General features: G+C 38.2%; 1 protein-coding gene across 3 annotated transcripts; it reads left to right on the top strand.

Annotated features, from left to right (window-relative positions):
• Positions 1-237: 237 nt before the first annotated feature.
• FBXO5 (F-box protein 5) lies at positions 238-14,024 on the top strand. 3 transcript variants are annotated; one of them, XM_033235019.1, is made up of 5 exons: positions 238-583; positions 8,494-9,211; positions 11,062-11,152; positions 12,069-12,251; positions 13,115-14,006. In XM_033235019.1, the coding sequence occupies exons 2-5, from the start codon at positions 8,532-8,534 to the stop codon at positions 13,364-13,366; spliced, it is 1,206 nt and encodes a 401-aa protein (XP_033090910.1). In that variant the 5' UTR covers positions 238-583; positions 8,494-8,531; the 3' UTR covers positions 13,367-14,006. The 3 variants fall into 3 exon arrangements, with proteins under 3 accessions (XP_033090910.1, XP_033090911.1, XP_033090909.1); XM_033235020.1 differs by having other exon boundaries at positions 577-681; positions 13,115-14,024; XM_033235018.1 differs by lacking the exon at positions 238-583 and adding an exon at positions 646-960.
• The last annotated feature ends 8,115 nt before the right edge of the window (positions 14,025-22,139 follow it).

Genomic DNA, 22,139 nt, shown 5'->3' on the forward strand with positions numbered 1-22,139 from the left:
GGCCCTGGGAGATGCAGCCGCAGATCTCCCAAAGGTGATGTCAGCCTGCCGCAGGGAGAGCCGCACAGCCCCTCTACGCGGCCCGCCCTCACCCAGCCCCGGGGAAAAAAAAATCGCGGGGAACCCCGGTGCGCAAGCGCCGACCCGCCAACTCTGCAGCCACAACCCGCCAAGGCGCCTGCGCAGAGACGTGGGTCAAGGGGAGGGGCGAGTTAGGAGGGAGAGCGGAGCGCGCGCGTAAATCCTAGAGAGGCGGGCTAAGCTGGGCTTGGGGGAGGGTCCGTCTTCCGGAAAGTCTGGATTCCCGGACGAGCCGAGTTGCCGCTCACCGAACTGCCGTTCGAGAGATGATCGAAGAAAGTCGGCTACCATTTGTACCCATCGAAGATCTCCAGATGGAAGCCGGCGCTGAATTTGGGCTGAGATTAGGACTTGCAGGAGGCCGGTCCGGAAGACGGCGGAGGGAATCTTGGCGGGCGCACGCATGCGTGGTAGGCCCTCCACACGTGTGGCCGGGCCGCGGCCTCCCCGCGCTCGGAGATCCCGCCCCCGGCCGTAGCATTTTTCCGGACGTGGGTAGCCGGTAAGCTGAAAGGGGGCTGGGCTTCGCGGCTCGGCCCCGCCTCGGCAGCGTCCAATTGGGCGCGGAAGAGGGCGCCCCCACCCACCGCCCTCCTATTGGTGCGTGCATGCGAGCGACGCGCCTGATTGGACCGCGCGGATTTAGGCACCAAATTCAAAGATTTTAAAAGTACCAGCTGGCGCCTTTTAAGAGATACAGGTCTGTGAAGCAGGCAGGTTGCTCAGCTTCTCTCGAAGCGGTTCCTTTACCTGAGGCGGACTCCACGTCGGCTGGCATGAGCCGGCGCCCCTGCAGCTGCGCCCCACGGCCACCCCGCTGCTCCTGCAGCGCCAGCCCCAGCGCCGTGACAGCCGCCGGGCGCCCTCGACCCTCGGATAGTGAGTGAGGGGAGCGGGCGCGAGGGGGGCGCGCACGCCAGAGGGGTGCATGAGGAGGGCCGCAGCCTGAGGCCCTGACCCGACATCCCCCGGAGCCTGGGCGCGCGGCCACGCCACACGCCCGGCCTCCGGCGGCGGCAGCGGTTCCTGGGTCCAGGAGGAGGGCGGCTGGGGATCTTGGGGAAGCCAGATGTGCAGGGGCCGGATGGCGGGCCGCGGGGTCCCGTCACCCACGCTGACCCTGGACTCCAACCCCCGGAGGTGCGGGTCGTGGCATCCCAGGGCGCCCTTTTTCCTTCTCGGAAGACCCACCAACCCCACCCTGCTTGAATAGGCGCCAAATGCCCCTCCCCTCCCCCACCCCGGGGCCCCCGGCGGTGACAGGGCTGCGAGAAGGCAGCCCCCAGGGCCTGACCAGGTGCCTCACCTTCGTCCCCCTGCGCCCCTTTTCTACATCTGCCCCGCACCCTCACAGCCAAAGGCAGTTTCCCCGATTTTTCGCGGTCCCAGCCTCACTGGCGGGCGCGGGAGATCGCGCTCGCGGTTATCTCCCGCCGCCTCCGCGTGTCCTGCGCCCTGTGGGGCAGCCTCACCGATCTCTCAGGAGTTCTAGGGTCTACCTCCCCACTCCCGCCAAACGGAGTAACCCCCCCACCTCATTGGACCAGACTCAACTGGGACATCCAAACAAAAACGTTACTTTTCCCCATTTTTTTCTTCCTTTGCCCATTAACCCAGTCTCAGGGCCTGGAGTGGAAAGGGAAGAGTTTTTAAAAAGCAGTTTTTACTACAAACCTTGCATTTGTCCATAGTGTTAAGATGATTTTGTGAGAATCGAAGAATTGGTGACTTTTTCCCCATAACTCATGAAGAACTAGATAGTCCTTTATTTCAAAGCTTGTAGAGAATGGAAGGCACTCAAATGCTTATTTTTACCCTCTTTGTTGCTACCTCTAAATAAAATCCATATGCCCTTATTTTTACCTGAGAAATAACCTAAAATGAAAAAAATTAGCAATTCGGCATTGTACTATTTTGTAATGACTTTTATTAAAAAAGAACTCTAGAAGTCTCAGGAGAAAAAAAATGCTTAATTTTAATTTTAATAGAAAGTATATTTCTAGAAGATCCTGGATCATCAATCTACCATCGAAATTTTGAAGCTTGATGGCTTTATGAGGGTTTTTTTTTCTTTTTTGATAACTCCATTTGTCTTTACTACCTTGCTCTTCAGAAAGAATTTGCTGCCTGTTGGAATTTTTTCCCCAGTTTACAGGTTTGAGGAGATGAAATTAAAAATACATATATGTTACCTCCAAATAGTTTTGAAAGTAGGCTTTTCTAAAATTTTCTCGTAAAAATTACTTTATGGTCACAAGCATTGGGCCTCTTAAACTCTTAAGGAATGGCCATGCCTAACGTTGACCACATGGTAGTTATCTGTAGATATTAGAGACTGGAACTTAATTATTTTAGTTAACAGAAGAGTTACAAGGATTTTTAAGGACTGCAGCCTTATTTATGACATTTAATATGGAGGATCAGGTCTATATTGGAAAATTAAATGTAAAGTCAAACATTGTAAAATTTTCTTTTCTCTGTATAACTGGGCTGGGAGTGGGTAAATGAGAAGTTTAAACAATGCCATGTATGAGTCTTATTACTATCTGCACTTGGGGGAAAAGTAGGAATAGGACATTCCAAGTTCACAAAGCTAGTCAAAAGGTTAAGCCAGGATTTTCATTCAAACTTGGATCTGATTCTTAACTCTATACATTCTAATGGAAAAGTATGTGTTATTCTGAAATATATACTTCTTTGTGAAATGTGCTTTACTACTTCTAAATGTTAATGATTGGCAATGTAAGGAATATGAAGGGATTTGGCTTATGTGATTAAAAATAGATTGTATTGACTAGACCCTTGTGACAGGGACTTTACCTTGCATTTAGTCCTGTTTTATTGTCTTACTCTCATTTTATGGATGAGGAAACAGGTTTTTAAGCATTAATTTCATCAGTTTTCCATAACTCAGTAAATAGCACTATATCACCTTAGATACTCAAGCCTTAAACCCCAGGGTGTTTTTTTACTCTCCTTTTCTTCATATCCACATCTAGTAGATTAGCAGCAAGTTGACTTTACCCTCCTAAATAACAGACCTTGAATCTATGCAGTTACTTTCATTTCCGCTACAATCCTTCTAGTCTGAGTTTCCCACACTCTGTACTTCTGTGATAAACATTTCTAACTATGTTCTCTCTGCTTCTACTTTTACCTTTCTGCAATTCATTCTCCACAACTGCCAATGATCTTCTAAAAATGTAAACCAAACTTCTCTCCTCCACATAGGACCCAGCCTACCACAAATCTGCAGATCATTGTACCTCTTCAACTATAATTTTCAATAACCTCCCCCAACTCAGCCCTACAGGTATTGGTCTTTATTGAGCACTTGCATTTTTCCTTGTTTCCTATGTTTCCCATCATCTGGAACTCTTCCACTAGATTTCCATAAGGTGTTCAGATTTCAGAATGTCAGCTTTGCTAAAAGATCATCCCTAATTAATATCTTTCTCTCCCCCTACCCTGTCACTGAGTGGATGTTGGATAAATAAGTGAAATGGTTCAACTGAACTCTTAGCCCTCAACTGTTTAATTCAAGAGGTTATGAAGCCATATAATATTTTCTGTCTTTCTGGATAATAAGTCAATTATATGAATACTTCACATATTTCCCACATTTGGCCTGGTCATTGGAAAACACTTAGCTAGTTAAAAGGAATGGATTTAAGCTTTTGCAAACAGTTGCTTCAGCTTCCTTTTTTATAAAACATCATGCTATGCTAATCTGTTTCTTCTGCAGTATTGTTATGGAAATGAAAAATACATTAATTTCACGTTTTAAAATTAAATCAACAGCCAACATCCAGATTTCACTTTCATTTAATACCTTTCTCCAAAAAAAAAAAAAAAAGGAAACCAGAGTTCCTTGGAGAAATGACTGATTCTAGGGCTGGAACAGGGAAATTAGAAGATGCGCTTAGAGCGTCTTGTAGTCCCAGAAAGTAAGGGATGTTCAAAACACAAAATGATTTAAGTATGTGAAATGGACACCAATGTCAACGGAAAGAGGTCACAATAGCAAAAGCTGGAACAATTTGAGCAATACATTAAGTAGTATTGGATTATAACCCAAAGTCTATGAGTTTATACTGATATAAATGATTGGTAGTATGAATAAATAGGAGATTAATGGACAAATCTGCTGTACAGAAGAATTCCAAATGATTTATAAATTTACTCCTTTAAGTGTGAGGTGTGCATAGTGACTTCCAAAAAGTTTCAAATGGAAAAAGAACAAAAAGGAGTAACTTTACATTTGGAGCAAGCTCAGAAATACTACCTCAGCCAAGTCATCAAGGTTAACATCAGTTCAAATCATAGCACCTCACCTCTGTGGTCTAAAAACCCACAGCCCCAGACTAAGACTGAGAAAAACTTGACAAATCCTAATTGTGGAATAGGCTACAAAATAACCAGTATTTCTCAGAATTGTCAAGGTAATTATCAACAAGGAAATTGTCATAGTCAAGAGGAGCCTGAGGAGATGTGATGACTAAATGTAATGTATCCTGGATAAGACCCTGGAACAGTAAAAAGACTTTAGGTAGGAACCACAGCAGTCCACATAAAATAGGGATTTTAGTTAATAATGCAGCAATATTGGTTAATTTGTTGTGACATGCATTCATGTTAGTAATATAAGTTGAGCAATGGGGGTACAGGAATTCTGCACTATTCTTGCAACTTTTCTGTAAATTCAGAATAAGTTTACTAAAATTCTTTTAAAATACCAGACCTTTTCTTTCTTTTTTCTTTTTTAAGACAGGGTTTCCCTCTGTCTTCCAGGCTGGAATGCAGTGGTATGATCACAACTCCCTGCAGCCTCAACCTCCCAGGCTCAAACAATTCTCCCGCCTCAACCTCCCTAGTAGTTGGGACCGCAGGTGCATGCCACCATGCCCAGCTAGTTTCTTTTTTTAATTTTTATAGAGATGGAGTCTCTTTATGTTGCCTAGACTGGTCTGAACACCTGAGCTCAAGCAATCTCCCAATCCCAGCCTCCCAAAGTGTTGGGATTATAGGCATGAGTCACTGCACCTGACCTAAATACTAAATCTAATTATTCATGTGAAAATATATGTTGTTGCAAGAGGAATGTGGTAGTCATTTTAACTCCTTAAGTGCTAATTTCGTGAGGAAGAGTACAGATTCTAATGTTGGTATTAGCTAACAAAAAAAAATGGGAAACACATTTTTATATCATATGTCTTCATTGTGTCAGGCACTGCTATTTGCTTGGATTTTGTCATAAGCAGTAACAGTCATGTCTGGCCTTTAAGGAACTTAAAAGTACTTTTAAAAATTTCAATTTGGTAGTGCTTTAAAGTAGGGTTTGATGAGGTCTGAAAAGTTCCCTCAAAAAAAAAAAAAAGAAGAAGCTCTCCATGAGTAATGGATTAGAAGCTAAATAGGCAAAGGAAGCGGAAAAGATTCTAAGCAGGGAAAGGCATAAGGTACAAAGCCCCTGGGATGGAAAGGTCATTGTTACTAAGGACTGAAAAGGGCCAGCTCACATGAGAAAAAAATGTACACATTTTTTTCTTTAGTACCTTAAGTGCGCTTGCACCATAAATTCTGGCTTTTCTGTCATTTTTATAAACAGTATAAATGTTATTCATTAGATCTGTTTTTCCAGAGCACCTCATTATAATGAGGAAGAGAAATCTGCCTCATTTAATTAACTACCTGTATTGGGCAAACTAAGCTACACTTCAGTGTGCTCAATTGTAAAAATAACAATTCCCCATCCTACCTCAAAAGGTTTGTAAGCACTGGAAATTGCAAACTTCTAAACAAGTTTAAAGTATTTGCATCATTATTAGCTCTAATTTTAAAGAACTGTCCATATTCAAAGAACAGTGTTGAATGAAAGAGGTTCTATAGGACAACCTCCCAGTAACTGTTCTAAAGACAGCAGAAAGAGAATGACTTTGAATTCCTGAAGTATTTTCAGGCCTTTTTGGTTTAGGCAGCTAAACAAAGCAGAGCGTGCCTTCATAAGTGACTTCTGCTTTTTTATCCTCTCATGTAAATTGTGGTCATGTATAAATCAAACCTAATTCTTTAGTTGATTTGAGGCAAAAATAGAAGCAATCTCTTGGCATTTTTTACTTTTCCTCTGAATGAAAGTAAACCACTCAGAATCATTTGTTCTAGATTTAGGGTTAATTAGGGAGCTAGAATTTGTATATTCTTTATTTTTTATGCAGCTCAACTCTTAATTTTATGTTTAGTGGGATCCTGGAGCACATACTATGTATCTTTCACTGTATTAACATTGGGAATTTACAAGCAGTTTCTCTCTACAAGTTACTTTCTATGAAAGTGTCCATTTGTACTTTGAGTTGAAAAGTTTTGCTCTACGTAAAAAATAGTTAAATTTAATGTGAACACATTACCAATATTTAGTGCAGACTAAGCATACTGATGCTATATATATTTACTTACAGTATAAATTGTTAGCTATATATGATTGGCTTGTGTGGGGATGGTAGATGGGGCACATTTTAACCTGGCATTTAATATTCAGGCTCATGTCCGCATTGTTTCCCTGCTCTTATTCTCTGCCTTCAACAATGCTAAACAGTTTCTGAACTCATCTACCATATTCCTTCCCAGCATTGTGCCATTGCTCAAATTGTGAATGCCCTTACCAGGCCACTGTTGCCTGACAATCCTAATCACTTTTTAGAGTTGTGGTTCTCAACTGAAGAATAGAGGAAATTTTGCAGCTGGCCTTTTCCCCTCCCCAATATTTGGCAATAACTGGTAACTGGAGACATTGCATATTGGGAGTGGGGGCTGCCCTTGGTGTCTAATGGGTAAAGGCTGCTTAACATCCTACAATGCACAGGACAACCCCTGAGAACAAAGAGGCATTCACTGCAAAATGTAGCACAGGGATGGTGAAACCTTTCTTTAAAGCTATCTTAAGACGCTGCCTGCTCCATTGTGTCTTAACTGATTTCTTAGGTCCTGAGGGTTGGAGCAGGGTGGTAATAAAACCCTGAACAAGTCTTTCCTTTTTTTCTATTTATCATTAATAGCAAGTTTATCTTAAGTTATTTAAAGCAATTGAACAGTAATTTACACCTGCTGCCCTACCACTCATATTTTTAAATCTGGTTAATTGATTAGAGTGTCATTCTTTTCTTCTTTACCAACTCTTAGTTTTGATTGATAGCAGAACTATTCATTCTTACGGTGGAATGTCTTTGTTCAGTGATTAAAAGACAGCAGTTTCCAGCACATATTAGAGAAGATACAGGGAGATGTCCCTGTACTTGAGTTTACTATCCAGTAAGGTAGACAAATGCTTTAAGTATATTAGAAGGTCACCGGCCGGGCGCGGTGGCTCAAGCCTGTAATCCCAGCACTTTGGGAGGCCGAGACGGGCGGATCACGAGGTCAGGAGATCGAGACCATCCTGGCTAATACGGTGAAACCCCGTCTCTATTAAAAAAAAAAAAAATACAAAAAACTAGCCGGGTGAGGTGGCGGGCGACTGTAGTCCCAGCTACTCGGGAGGCTGAGGCAGGAGAAGGGCGTAAACCCGGGAGGCGGAGCTTGCAGTGAGCTGAGATCTGGCCACTGCACTCCAGCCTGGGTGACAGAGCGAGACTCCGTCTCAAAAAAAGAAAAAAAAAAAAAAAGGTCACCAAGAGCACCCATCAGAATAAAACTTGGAGATAAGAGCTGTGGGAATTCAGGTAGACTTTAATTTATAGTTGTTTAAATGTGTTATTAGTTCTTTTCTCCACGCTACCTATAGATTTCTTGATTAGTTATTTTAAGGCTTGCAATCATTGCTAATGGTGAAATAATATACAAAATTTTTATTATTTTTATCAAGATTATTCCCACCCTTATACATTATCCTCCTGTACTAATCTTAACCATTTTTGCTGTCAGTGGCTTGGGTTGTGCTTAAGTCAAAGAGAACCATAATGTCATTTAAGTCCAAGGAATAAACACTGAATCTAAAAGTATTTGTGGTTACTCTAAGGATAACTTTGACCATAGAGCCTACTCTTTTGATACATCACATTTTCTCATTTGTTCCATAAACACAGATGTTTATTTTATAGCCCCTTTTTCCACTATTTTTTACTCAATCAGTTATAGATAACAGTCAGATGTTACAGCCATCCAAAAGCAGTCTGCTCTGAAATGCCTTCTCAAGAATAATATAATTTGTATATACTTACAAGATTTAAGTAATATTTTCACATATTGTTGTCATATCAATAATTAAACTTGAATAACATCACAGCTGTATAAGCAAGTACATGTAGACAATACCTAATGCTGAGAGATGGCAAAGTAATCTTTGTATATCCCAATTTAAGCAGTAGGGATGTGTGGAAATTTTGCCATTAAGATATAAATGTTATGTTCTTTTTATAGGTTGTAAAGAAGAAGAAAGTTCTACCCTTTCTGTCAAAATGAAGTGTGATTTTAATTGTAACCATGTTCATTCCGGACTTAAACTGGTAAAACCTGATGACATTGGAAGACTAGTTTCCTACACCCCTGCATATTTGGAAGGTTCCTGTAAAGACTGCATTAAAGACTATGAAAGGCTGTCATGTATTGGGTCACCGATTGTGAGCCCTAGGATTGTAGAACTTGAAACTGAAAGCAAGCCCTTGCATAACAAGGAAAATCAACATGTGCAACAAACACTTAATAGTACAAATGAAATAGAAGCACTAGAGACCAGTAGACTTTATGAAGACAGTGGCTATTCCTCATTTTCTCAACAAAGTGGCCTCAGTGAACATGAAGAAGGTAGCCTCCTGGAGGAAAATTTCAGTGACAGTCCCCAATCCTGCCTGCTACAAATACAAAGCCCAGACCAATATCCCAACAAAAACTTGCTGCCAGTTCTTCATTTTGAAAAAGTGGTTTGTTCAACATTAAAAAAGAATGCAAAACGAAATCCTAAAGTAGATCGGGAGATGTTGAAGGAAATTATAGCCAGAGGAAATTTTAGACTGCAGAATATAATTGGCAGAAAAATGGGACTAGAATGTGTAGATATTCTCAGCGAACTCTTTCGAAGGGGACTCAGACATCTCTTAGCAACTATTTTAGCACAACTCAGTGATATGGACTTAATCAAGTAAGTACTGTTTTGAATATACATGTTAACATAATCCACTGAACATTGCTATTAGTGGCTCAGTACCACCAGCTCATGCAAAGACTGTTGTACAGGCTGAGTGTCCCTCATCTGAAATGCTTGGGACCAGAAGGATTTCAGATGTTTTTCGAATTTTGGGATATTTGTATTATACCCTACAGGTTAAACAGTTGAATATCCCTAATCCAAAATCCAAAAGTGCTCCAATATGCATTTCCTTTGAGCATCATGTCATCATTCAGAAGTTTTCAGATTTTTGGATTAGAAATGCTCAACCTGTTGTAGGTAGCCTTACAATGTTGTTTAATTGCAGTAATGACTTTTGCTGGTGTTTTGCTACCTGTGTGCCACTAAGATGAAAGAAAACTTTAGAATTACGCATTTAACCTAGTCATTTCAAATTTTATGTTCATACTATTTCAAAACTGTTTCTATTGGATTAGGATCTTTGTTCCTTTTAGTTTTGACATTTCTAATATGTAAGTTACATCTTTGGGGCTTAACTATAAAACAGCCTAGTTCCAGTCTACATGTCTAATAGGCATTATGACTTGTCACACCAGAAAGTATGAAGTAATTTTTGTTCTTTCTAAGCCATTTTTTGGTGGTAGGGCTCTCCTAGGTTTGATAGTCATGAAAATATGAAGATCCACAAATAGGGATTTGTGATTTATTATTATTATTATTATTATGTATTTATTTATTTATTTTGAGACAGGGTTTCACTCCCGTCACCCAGGCTGGAGTGCAATGGTGCAATCTTGGCTTACTGCAACCTCCACCTCCCAGGCTCTGTTTATGACGATTTCTTAGAAACCTTGTGCTAACCACCATTTCTTTCTCAATCTACCAAGGAAAATCACTTAGTCAGATAACTTTGAGAATTAAGGTGATTATGCAAACTAGAATTAGATAGGACTCAACTGGGGTTGGGGTTTGTTTTTTTGTTTTTTTTTTTTTTTTTTTGGCTTTTTGGCTTTTTGAAAAATTATCTGGAGATAACTCTTTGCAAGTATGAGTTTACACTGGTCTTTATGAAACAAGAGCTAAAGCAAAACAGATATAAACAGCTTCTTGGGTTTTTTTTTGTTTTTTGAGACGGAGTCTCGCCCTGTCACCAGGCTGGAGTGCAGTGGCGTGATCTCGGCTCACTGCAACCTCTGCCTTCCGGGCTCAAGCGATTCTCCTGCCTCAGCCTTCTGAGTAGCTGGCACCACAGGCACGTGCCACCGTGCCCAGCTAATTTTTGTATTTTTAGTAGACATGGGGTTTCACTGTGTTGGACAGGATGGTCTCTCAATCTCTTGACCTTGTGATCTGCCCGCTTTGGCCTTCCAAGGTGCTGGGATTACAGGCATGAGCCTAAACAGCTTGAGGGACAATCAAATCAGTATCACAGATTCTACTTTTTCTGTTAACATAGTGAGTTTATAAAGTTGGTTTCTAATAGCAGTCTGCCTAGAGTACTTTGAAATTTGTCTATTACTTTTACCAGATAGCTAACATGGTATCATATATATATAAATATACACAATGGTAGCTACTATTTGATGTTTGCAGATATTGTGAAAAAATACTGTACAAAGCAGTGGTTCTTAAGCCTCAATGCACTTAGAATTACTTGATGAGGAGGGAGCTTTTTAAAAATACAGAGCCCTGAGCTCCATTTTAGACCAGTTAAAACCACCAGGCAATTGTAATGTGGTCAGGTTTGAGAAGCACTACTAATAATGTAAATACCTTTTGCACTGCTAATGTTTTTCGACTGTATTCATCTTAGCTCTTTGTGATGCTTTAATTATTTCATTTATGGTAATTTACTTTTCCAGTGTGTCTAAAGTGAGCATAACTTGGAAGAAGATCCTAGAAGATGATAAGGGGGCATTCCAGTTGTACAGTAAAGCAATACAAAGAGTTACCGTAAGTGTTTCCAGATGATGTTTTTAGTTAAAAATGCACTGCTAGTGCTCTTCTAGAAATAGAGGGAAAAAAAAAAAACAGGTAATCTGGAAATCCTTCTTTACATTCATAAAGTATTTCAGCCTTATACTACAATTTAGAAACCACATTCAAAAATAAAGAAATCTCAACTCAATCATTTATTTCTCGGATTCTTCCTAGAAATAGAATGTCTAAAGTAACAAAGGGAAAATTACTCAATTCTCAGATAGAGTTGACCATTAGTCAATCTTAGTTGCCAGTTGTTTGTATGTGTATTTTATAACTTTTGGAAAATTTAGAAAAGCTGTTTTACTTTTTAGGTATTAAGTACCATATAGACTCTGCATTTAAAGTGATTTCTCACAGTTTTGGTTCACAGTTTCTGTCAATAAGTTAGGCTTGATATGCGTGAGTATTTAGGTATTGCTTTGTTTAAGTACGTGCAGGTAAATTGCATGTAGGGATAAGTCTCTTACATAATCTTGTCATTTCTTTTTTTTTTTTTTTTTTTTTTATTTGAGACGGAGTCTCGCTCTGTCGCCCAGGCTGGAGTGCAGTGGCCAGATCTCAGCTGAGTGGAAGCTCCACCTCCCGGGTTTATGCCGTTCTCCTGCCTCAGCCTCCCGACTAGCTGGGACTACAGGTGCCTGCCACCACGCCCGGCTAATTTTTTTTATGTGTTTAGTAGAGACGGGTTTTCACCGTGTTAGCCAGGATAGTCTCGATCTCCTGACCTCGTGATCCGCCCATCTCGGCCTCCCAAAGTGCTGGGATTACAGGCTTGAGCCACCACACCCGGCCATCATTTCTTTTATATACAAACATAAAAATGTCTCATTGTTGAGGATACAGGAAATAATTTCTAAGTTCTATTAAAACTTTTTTTTTTAATTAGGAAAACAACAATAAATTTTCACCACATGCATCAACCAGAGAATATGTTATGTTCAGAACCCCACTGGCTTCTGTTCAGAAATCAGCAGCCCAGACTTCTCTCAAAAAAGATGCTCAAACCAAGGTATCCAATCAAGGTGATCAGAAAGGTTCTACTTATAGTCGACACAATGAATTCTCTGAGGTAATTTTTTGTCTAATCATAAATCTTAAAACATAAGGGATTTAGAGTAAGAAATGTAAAAGAACTTTCAAGGTCAAAATGTAACTTGGCTCTAGATAATAACTAGGTTAATCTCTGACATTAAGAAACCTGATATTAGTGATCATCTAAATTTAATTGTAGTATAGAACTATTAGAGATTTCATTAGTGTCCTCTTCATTTCACTCACAATAATGTGGAAAACAAAAAAAACATGAAATTAGGAAAGTACACAGAAATGTATTTCTATGAATATTAGGTACTGCTTGGCATTGTTTATGAAAGTTCAGTGATTTTGGGTTCTAATTTAGAAACACTGAGGAAATAATGAAAAACCTAGATTTCTTATAAAAGTACTCAATACTACATTTTGCAGTTTCCACCTTTAAGAACTGAGGAAGAGAGTTAAGTGGAAAAAGGCAAGCTTTCTGAACTTGAAGGCCCTTCTATTATACCCTCAGATCAGTGAGTGATGTGTGCTAAAAGTTCTACTCACATGTGGATAACTTTGCAAGCTTAATTTAGATAACTTACCAAAATTATAGAATATTTTCTGATTCACATTGATCAGTAAATGTAAATCCTACATAACAAAACTAGTCTTAAATTTTATGCCATAATGAGTAATGCAACCTACAAATTTATTCAGAAAGTATTTATTGAGCATCTGCTATCAGGTACTACATAGATAAAACTTAGGGCAGTAGTTATTGTATGTGTGACAGTGATATTTCATACATGTATTGGGGAAGGTGCAAGGGTGTCCTTCTTGGTTTTACTAACTAAAGTACATGTAATCCTTGCTGAAATTTGTTTATAGTTTTTTTTTTTTTTTTCTTTTTAGGTTGCCAAGACTTTGAAAAAGAACGAAAGCCTCAAAGCCTGTGTTCGCTGTAATTCACCTGCAAAATATGATTGCTATTTGCAACGGGCAACCTGCAAACGAGAAGGCTGTGGATTTGATTATTGTACGAGGTGTCTCTGTAATTACCATACTACTAAAGACTGTTCAGATGGCAAGCTCCTCAAAGCCAGTTGTAAAATAGGTCCTCTGCCTGGTACAAAGAAAAGCAAAAAGAATTTACGAAGATTGTGATCTCTTATTAAATCAATTGTTACTGATCATGAATGTTAGTTAGAAAATGTTAGGTTTTAACTTAAAAAAATATTGTATTGTGATTTTCAATTTTATGTTGAAATCAGTGTAGTATCCTGAGGTTTTTTCCCCCCAGAGGGTAAAGAGGATAGACAACCTCTTAAACTATTTTTACAATTTAATGAGAAAAAGTTTAAAATTCTCAATACAAATCAAACAATTTAAATATTTTAAGAAAAAAGGAAAAGTAGATAGTTATGTGATACTGAGGGTAAAAAAAAAAAAATTGATTCAATTTTATGGTAAAAGGAAACCCATGCAATTTTACCTAGACAGTCTCAAATGTAAGTCTGGTTTTCCATCTGTTAGCATTTCAGACATTTTATACTCATCTTATTCAATTGATACCAATAGAAATATCAATTTCTGGAGTCTATTAAATGTTTTGTCACCTTTCTAAAGCTTTTTTTTGTGTGTATATTTCCCAAGAAAGTATCCTTTGTAAAAACGTGCTTGTTTTCCTTATTTCTGAAATCTGTTTTAATATTTTTGTAGACATGTAAATATTTCTGTATTTTTTATATGTCAAAGAAAATGTCTTTTGTATGTACATACAAAAATAAATTTTGCTAAATAAAATTGTTATAAGCTTAATGTATACCTTTTATAAGCATTGTAATCCTGGAAACAACTGAATTAGGAAGCTGCAGTAGACTGCGTTTGTGTGAAGGCATTGAATGGATTTTTGTGATGGTTTTTCTGGGGAGCTTGTGAGATTTTTAGTACCCTGATCCTGGTTTTTCCCCACTTAATAGCTTAATTCAGTAGTTGTGGGTTGGGTCTTGAGATAAACATCTCAAGATGATTCAATACAGGAAGAGCATAAAAGACACTGGTAAATACTGATATGGTAATTTATCTATCACTAAACGAGCTGAACTTGGATTAAATAGCGCCCCATACCCCCCAAAAAGCTAGAAGGATTTAAATTGTATAGAACAAGATGCCATCTTGGCTGCAGTCAAACACATGTGCTAGTAACAAGAGCCCAGAACAAGGATGTCTTTATTCCTTAATTCCAAAGTTATGTTTCAGTTTCGATTGTGAATATGGGGAAATCCTAAGAGGTTGAATTCAGACTAGACCCTTCAGAGATTGAAGGGTGGGCCTCAGATGCTATCAATTAGGCCCCAAAGAAGTTTAAGGGCTTTGCGTTTGATCTCAACAAAAACCTAAGGTAGAGGGTCCCTCCTGTCAACTCCCAGGCAATCACTGATCTTTGTCACTGTAGATTTTTCAAGGATTTTCTATAAATGGAGTCAAAGTTTGCTTTCACTGAAGGCTATTTTGACATTCATCTGTGTGCGTGCATCAGTAGTTAATGGGCTTTTTGTTACGAGGCAGTATGCTGTTAGATATACCAGTTCGTTCACCAGTTGATGGATGTTTCGCTCTTTACTCCATTTTCTGCTATTACAAGTAAGGTGCTGTCAGTGCAATCAAATTAGAACTCAAGATTAAGAAACTCAGAACTGCACAACTACATGCAAACTGAACAACCTGCACCAGAATGACTACTGGGTGAATAACAAAATTGAGGCAGAAATAAAGATGTTCCTCGAAACCAATGAGAACAAAGACAATGTAGCAGATTCTCTGGGACACATTTAAAGCAGTGTGTAGAGAGAAATTTATAGCACTAAATGCACATGAGAAGGCGGGAAAGATCTGTAATTGACACCTAACATCACAACTAAAAGGACTAGAGGAGCAAGAGCAAACAAATTCAAAACTAGCAGAAAATAAGAACTAAGCAAACTGAAGGAGATAGATGAAAAACCCTTCAAAAAAATCAGTGAATCCAGGAGCTGATGTTTTGAGAAGATCAACAAAATAGACCGCTAGCCAGACTAATGAAGAAAAGAGAAGAATCAAATAGATGCAATAAGAAGTGATAAAGAGGATATAACCACTGACCCCACAGAAATGCAAACTACCATTACAGAATACCATAAACGCCTCCACGCAAATAAACTAGAAAATCTATAAGAAATGGATAAATTCCTGGACATATACTCCCTCCCAAGACTAAAGCAGGAAGAAGTCAAATCCCTGCATAGACCAATAACAAGTTCTGAAATTGAGGCAGTAATTGATAGCCTACCAACCAAAAAAAGTCCAGGAAGGGATGGATTCACAGCCGAAATTCTACCAGAGGTACAAAGAGGAGCTGGTACCATTCCTTCTTAAACCATTCCAAACAATAGAAAAAGAGAGAATTCTCCCTAACTCATTTTATGAGGCCAGCATCATCCTGATACCAAAACCTGGCAGGGAGATAACAAAAAAAGAGAATTTCAGGCCAATATCCCTGATGAACATCTATGTGAAAATCCTCAATAAATTACTGGCGAACTGAATGCAGCAGCACATCAAAAAGCTTATCCACCATGATCAAGTGGGCTTCATCCCTGGGATGCAAGGCTGGTTCAACATACGCAAATTAATAAATGTAATCCATCACAAACAGAGCCAGTGACAAAAACCACATGATTATCTCAATAGATACAGAAAAGGCCTTCGACTAAATTCAACAGCCCTTCATGCTAAAAACTCTCAATAAATTAGGTATTGATGGAACATATCTCAAAATAATAACAGCTATTTATGACAATCCCACAGCCAATATCATACTGAATGGGCAAAAATTGGAAGCATTCCCTTTTAAAACCGGCACTAGACAAGGATGCCCTCTCTCACCACTGCTGTTCAACATAATGTTGGAAGTTCTGGCCAGGGCAATAAGGCAAGAAAATAAATACAGGATATTCAATTAGAAAAGAGAAAGTCAAATTGTCTCTGTTTGCAGATGACATGACGGTATATTTAGAAAACCCCATCGTCTCAGCCCAAAATCTCCTTAAGCTGATAAGCAACTTCAGCAAAGTCTCAGGATACAAAATCAATGTGCAAAAATCACAAGCATTCCTATATACCAATAACAGACAAACAGAGAGCCAAATCATGAGTGAACTCCCATTCACAATTATTACAAAGAGAATAAAATACCTAGGAATACAACTTACAAGGGATTGAAGGACCTTTTCAAAGAGAACTACAAACCACTGCTCAAGGAAATAAGAGGACACAAACAAATGGAAAAACATTCCATGCTCATGTATAGGAAGAATCAATATCGTGAAAATGGCCATGCTACCCAAAGTAATTTATAGATTCAATGCTATCCCCATCAGGCTACCATTGACTTTCTTACAGAATTGGAAAGAACTACTTTAAATTTCATATGGAACCAAAAAGACCCCACATAGCCAAAACAATCCTAAGCAAAAAGAACAAAACTGAAAGCATCACGCTAACTGACTTCAAACTATACTACAAGACTGCAGTAACTAAAACAGTGTGGTACTGGTACCAAAACAGATATATAGACCAATGGAACAGAACAGAGGCCTCAGAAATAGCACCACACATCTACAACCATCTGATCTTTGACAAACCTGACAAAAACAAGCAACGAGGAAAGAATTACCTATTTAATAAATGATGTTAGGAAAACTGGGTAGCCGTATGTAGAAAGCTGAAACTGGATCCCTTCCTTACACCTTATACAAAAATTAACTCAAGATGGATTAACAACTTAAATGTAAGACCTAAAACCATAAAAACTCTAAAAGAAAACCTAAGCAATGCCATTCAGGACATAGGCATGGGCAATTACTTCATGAACAAAACACCAAAAGCAATGGCAACAAAAGCCAAAATTGATAAATGGGATCTAAGTAAACTAAAGAGCTTCTGCACAGCAAAAGAAACTATCATCAGAGTGAAGATGCAATCTACAGAATGAGGGAAAATTTTTGCAATCTATCCAACAGACAAAGGGCTAATATCCAGAATCTACAAAGAACTTAAACAAATTTACAAGACAAAAACAACCCCATGAAAAAGTGGGTGAAGGATATGAACAGACACTTCTCAAAAGAAGACTTTTATGCAGCCAACAAACGTACGAAAAAAAGCTCATCATCACTGGTCATTAAAGAAATGCAAATCAAAACTACAAGGAGATACCATCTCATACCAGTTAGAACTGAAATCATTAAAAAGTCAGGAAACAACAGATGCTGGAGAGGATGTGGAGAAATAGGAACGCTTTTACACTATTGGTGGGAGTGTAAATTAGTTTGACCATTGTGGAAGACAGTGTGGCGATTCCTCAAGGAACTAGAACCAGAAATACCATTTGACCCAACAATCCCATTACTGGGTGTATACCCAGAGGATTATAAATCATTCTACTATAAAGTCACATGCACACGTGTGTTTACTGTGGCACTATTCACAATAGCAAAGACTTGGAACCAACCCAAATGCCCATGAATGATAGACTGGATAAAGAAAATGTGGCACATATACACCATGGAATACTATGCAGCCATAAAAAAGGATGAGTTCATGTTCTTCTCAGGGACATGGATGAAGCTGGAAACCATCATTCTCAGTAAACTAACACAAGAATGGAAAACAAAACACCACATGTTCACACTCATAAGTGGGAGCTGAACAATGAGAACACATGGACATGAGGGGAATAGAGTGGCATCACACACCAGAGCCTGTTGGGGCTGGGGGACTGGGGGAGGGATAGCATTAGGAGAAATACTTAATGTAGATGACAGGTTGATGTGGGCAGCAAACCACCGTGGCACGTGTATAGCTATGTAACAAACCTGCACGTTCTGCCCATGCACTCCAGAAGTTAAAGAATATATTTAAAAAAAAAAAAAAACAAGTAAGATGCTGTAAACATTCATAACAAGTCTTTGTAAGTGGTTATATTTTCATGTCTCGGGTAAATAAGAGTAGAAAGGTTAAATAGTATGCTGCATGTATTTTCAGCTTTTCAAGAAAATAACAGTGTTTTCTAAAGTAGCTGTGCCATTGTATGTTCTCAAATAGTGTGTGGGAATTCCATTTATTTCAGGTTCTTGTCAAAACTCGGTATTGTCAGTCTTTTTAATTTTAGTCATTCTAATGAGTGCGTAGTAGTATCCTGTTTTAATTTCCGTTTCTCTAATAACTAATGATGTTTAGCATCTTTCATGTTATTTGCCTCTGTACATTTTGGTGATGTGTTAAAATTATTTGCTTTTGCAACCTCATGAGAGAACTTGAAAAAAGTTATTTCCCTTTTTTAATTGTGTTATTTCATTGTCGAGATTTGAGAGTATATATTCTGGATACAGGTGCTTTATCAGCATATGCCTTGTCATTCATTTTCTTTTTTATTATTTATTTATTTATTTATTTATTTATTGAGACGGAGTCTCCCTCTGTCGCCCAGGCTGGAGTGCAGTGGCGGGATCTTGGCTTACTGCAAGCTCCGCCTCCCAGGTCCACACCATTCTCCCGCCTCTGCCTCTAGAGTAGCTGGGACTACAGGCGCCCACCACTATGCCCGCCTAATTTTTTTTTTTTTTTTTTTTTTAGTAGAGATGGGGTTTCGCCATGTTAGCCAGGATGATCTGGATCTCCTGAGCTTGTGATCTGCCCGCCTCGGCCTCCCGAAGTGCTCATATTATAGGCATGAGCCACCACGCCTGGCTGTCTTTCATTTTCTTAGTATCTTTGCAAGTTTTTTTATATAAAGTTCAAATGATCGATTTTTCCTTTATGGATCACACTTTTGGTGCTGTATCTAAGAAATACAGTGGAATATGTGGATCTAAGTGGATATCTATTTGTTCAACACGATTTGTTGACAAGACCGTTCTTTCTTTACCAAACTACCTTTGCACCTTGGTCAAAAACCAGTTTTATATAAATATGAGGAACCATTTCAGGACTTTATTCTGTTTAATTAATATCTTTGCCTCCTGAACTCCAAAACCACACTGCCTGGATAACTGTAGCTTCATAAGTCTTGACTTCAGGTAATGAGAGTTATTTATTTCTTTTCTGCCAAAAAAAAAAAAAAAAAAAAATCCCTCTTTTTCTCCAAGTTGTTTTGCCTATCCTACTTTTTTTGGCATTTCTACATAGAATTTTTATTAACCAGCTTACTAATTTCTATAGAAACATGATGGATTTTGATAGGGATTACAATGAATCTATAGATCAATTTATAGAGAACTGATATCTTAGCAACCTTGAGTTTTTCAATCCATTAACATAGAGTTCTTCCACTGATTTCCATATTTCAAAATCTCTCTTAGCAAAGTTTTATCTTTTCATTGTATGTCTTGTGCACTTTACATCAGCTTTACCCCTGTTTTTTGTGCTATTGTAAATGGCATTTTAATTTCAATTTTCTTTTTTTTTCTTTTTTCTTTTTTTTTTTTTTTGAGATGGAGTCTCGCACCGTGGCCCAGCCTGGAGTGCAGTGGCGCGATCTCGGGTCACTGAAGGCTCTGCCTCCCGGGTTCAGGCCATTCTGCTGCCTCAGCCTCCCGAGTAGCTGGGACTACAGGCGCCCGCCACCTCGCCCGGCTAGTTGTTTTTTATTTTTTAGTAGAGACGGGGTTTCACTGGGTTAGCCAGGATGGTCTCGATCTCCTGACTTCGTGATCCGCCCGTCTCGGCCTCCCAAAGTGCTGGGGTTACAGGCTTGAGCCACCGCGCCTGGCCTTAATTTCAATTTTCAATGATTTATTGCTAATGTACTGAAATACAATTTATTCTTATATTGATCTTGTATTCTGCAACCTTGCAAAACTCAGTTATAATTGAAAGTCTTGTTCTCTGTAGGTGATTTTTGTCTTCTACAAATAAATACAGTTTTATTTCTTCCATTTCAATCTATATGGTTTGTATTTATTTTCCTTGCCAATTTGTACTAGCTAAAACCGCCAGTAAAATAGAAATAAAAAAATGTTGATGAAGATACACTTGCCTTGTTCCAGATGTTAGGGGGAAAACATTCAGAATGATGTTAGCTGTAGGTTTTTCAAATATCCTCTTATCAAGATGATGTTCCATTTTATTCCTAGCTTGTTGGGAATTTTTATCAGAAATGGCTGTTGGATTTTGTCAATTTTTTTCATCCATCAATTCATACAACCATGTGGTTATTCTCTCTGAATTTGTTAACATGAATTACATTGATTGATTTTCAAACGTTAAAGCAATCTTGCATTCCTGGGGTTAATGCCACTTCATCACAATGTATTAATTACCCTTTTAAAATATTATATATTTAAATATGTATACATATATATTTGTTAATTTGTATTTATATTTATGAGGAATATTGGTCTAGTTTTCATACAATGCCTTTGGGACATATTATTTTCTTTTCAATTTTCTGGATGTTTGTGTAGAATTGGTATTATTTCTTCCCTTACTATTGCTGGAATTCTACAAGGGAGCCGTCTGAGTCTGTCATTTTCTTTGTGAAAAGGTGTTTGAAATACAGCTTTTTAGTAGATAAAGGTCTATTCAGGTTATCTGTTTCTTCTTGAGTGAGCTTTAGTAGTTTGTATCTTTCAATGCATTTTTAATTTAATTTATTGTATTTATTGGAATAAAGTCATCACAATATTCTAGTATCGTTAATATTTATAGAATGTGTGCTAATGTCATCTCTTACATTCCAATATTGATAAATTCTGTCTCTTCTCCCCTTATACTGATCAGTCTAACTACAGGTTTATCACTTAGATGGATCTCAAATAACTCATTTTTGGTCTCAGATTTTTCCCTATTTTTCCTTATAATTGATTTTTTGTTTTATTTCTTCTGTTTCCTTGTACCTGAAGGACTTTAATTTGTCCCTTTTCTACATTATTTTTCTGGATTCTTAAGGTAAATGTTGAGTTCATTGATTTCAGACCCTTATTCTTTCCTAATATAAATATTTAGTCCTAAAAGTTTCCTCCAAATTCTATTCTAGCAGCATACCACTAAATCTGATATTTTTTCCTTTCCTTTTTATTCATTTGTAAGTGTTTTATAATTTTCGTTTTGATTTCTTCTTTGACATGTAGGTTATGTATAAGTCTGTTATTTACTTCTGCAACATTCTGGAATTTTTCATATATCTTTTTATTAATTTCTAATTTCATGGTGGTCAGAGAAAACAGTTGTATGACTCAGTTCTTACAAATTTATTGAGTAATTTTTTATGGCCTATAATATGGTCTAGGAAGGGAATATGGTGTGTTTTGCTGTTCTTTGGTATAATGACCTGTAAGTATCAATTGGGTCAACTTGGTTGATAGTGCTCTCCATATCTTCTATATCCTTACTGATGTCTATCTATTTCTGCTATTATTGAGTGAGAAGTATTCAGCTCCCTAGCTATAATTGTGGATTTGTCTATTTCTTCTTGTAATTCTATCAGTTTTTGCTTTTAAGTACAGATGCTCCTCAACAATGTGGTTATGTCTGGACACACCCACTGTTTGAACTCACAGTGTGTTTATCTGTGCACAACTTCATAAGTCAAAAAGCATACTGAATGTGTATCCCTTCTGTACATTGTAAAGTTGAAAATTCGTAAGTCAGAAGCTGTTTGTATTTTGAAGCTCTGTCATTAGTTGCATAAATATTTAAGATTATTATGTTCTCTTAGTAAAATGAACACTTTATCATTTTTAAATGACCTTTTTATCCCTGGATATGGCTTTTCTATGGAATCTACATTGTTTTGTATTAAAATAAGCACTCCAGTACTGGTTTTTTTGAAATTAATATTGGCATAGTATATTTTTTCGTCCATTTACTTTTAACTTTTTTGTAGTTTTCCATGGTA

This window comes from Trachypithecus francoisi, unplaced genomic scaffold (genome assembly GCF_009764315.1).
Source record: "Trachypithecus francoisi isolate TF-2019V2 unplaced genomic scaffold, Tfra_2.0 Lachesis_group15, whole genome shotgun sequence".
In the NCBI taxonomy this organism is placed as follows: domain Eukaryota; kingdom Metazoa; phylum Chordata; class Mammalia; order Primates; family Cercopithecidae; genus Trachypithecus; species Trachypithecus francoisi.

Bases quoted from the DNA above. Each gene is read 5' to 3' on its own strand.
- FBXO5 (XM_033235018.1), top strand. From the start codon at position 858: ATGAGCCGGCGCCCCTGCAGCTGCGCCCCACGGCCACCCCGCTGCTCC. The intron at 961-8,493 runs GTGAGTGAGGGG...TTCTTTTTATAG, and splicing joins GCGCCCTCGACCCTCGGATA to GTTGTAAAGAAGAAGAAAGT. The intron at 11,153-12,068 runs GTAAGTGTTTCC...TTTTTTAATTAG, and splicing joins AAGCAATACAAAGAGTTACC to GAAAACAACAATAAATTTTC.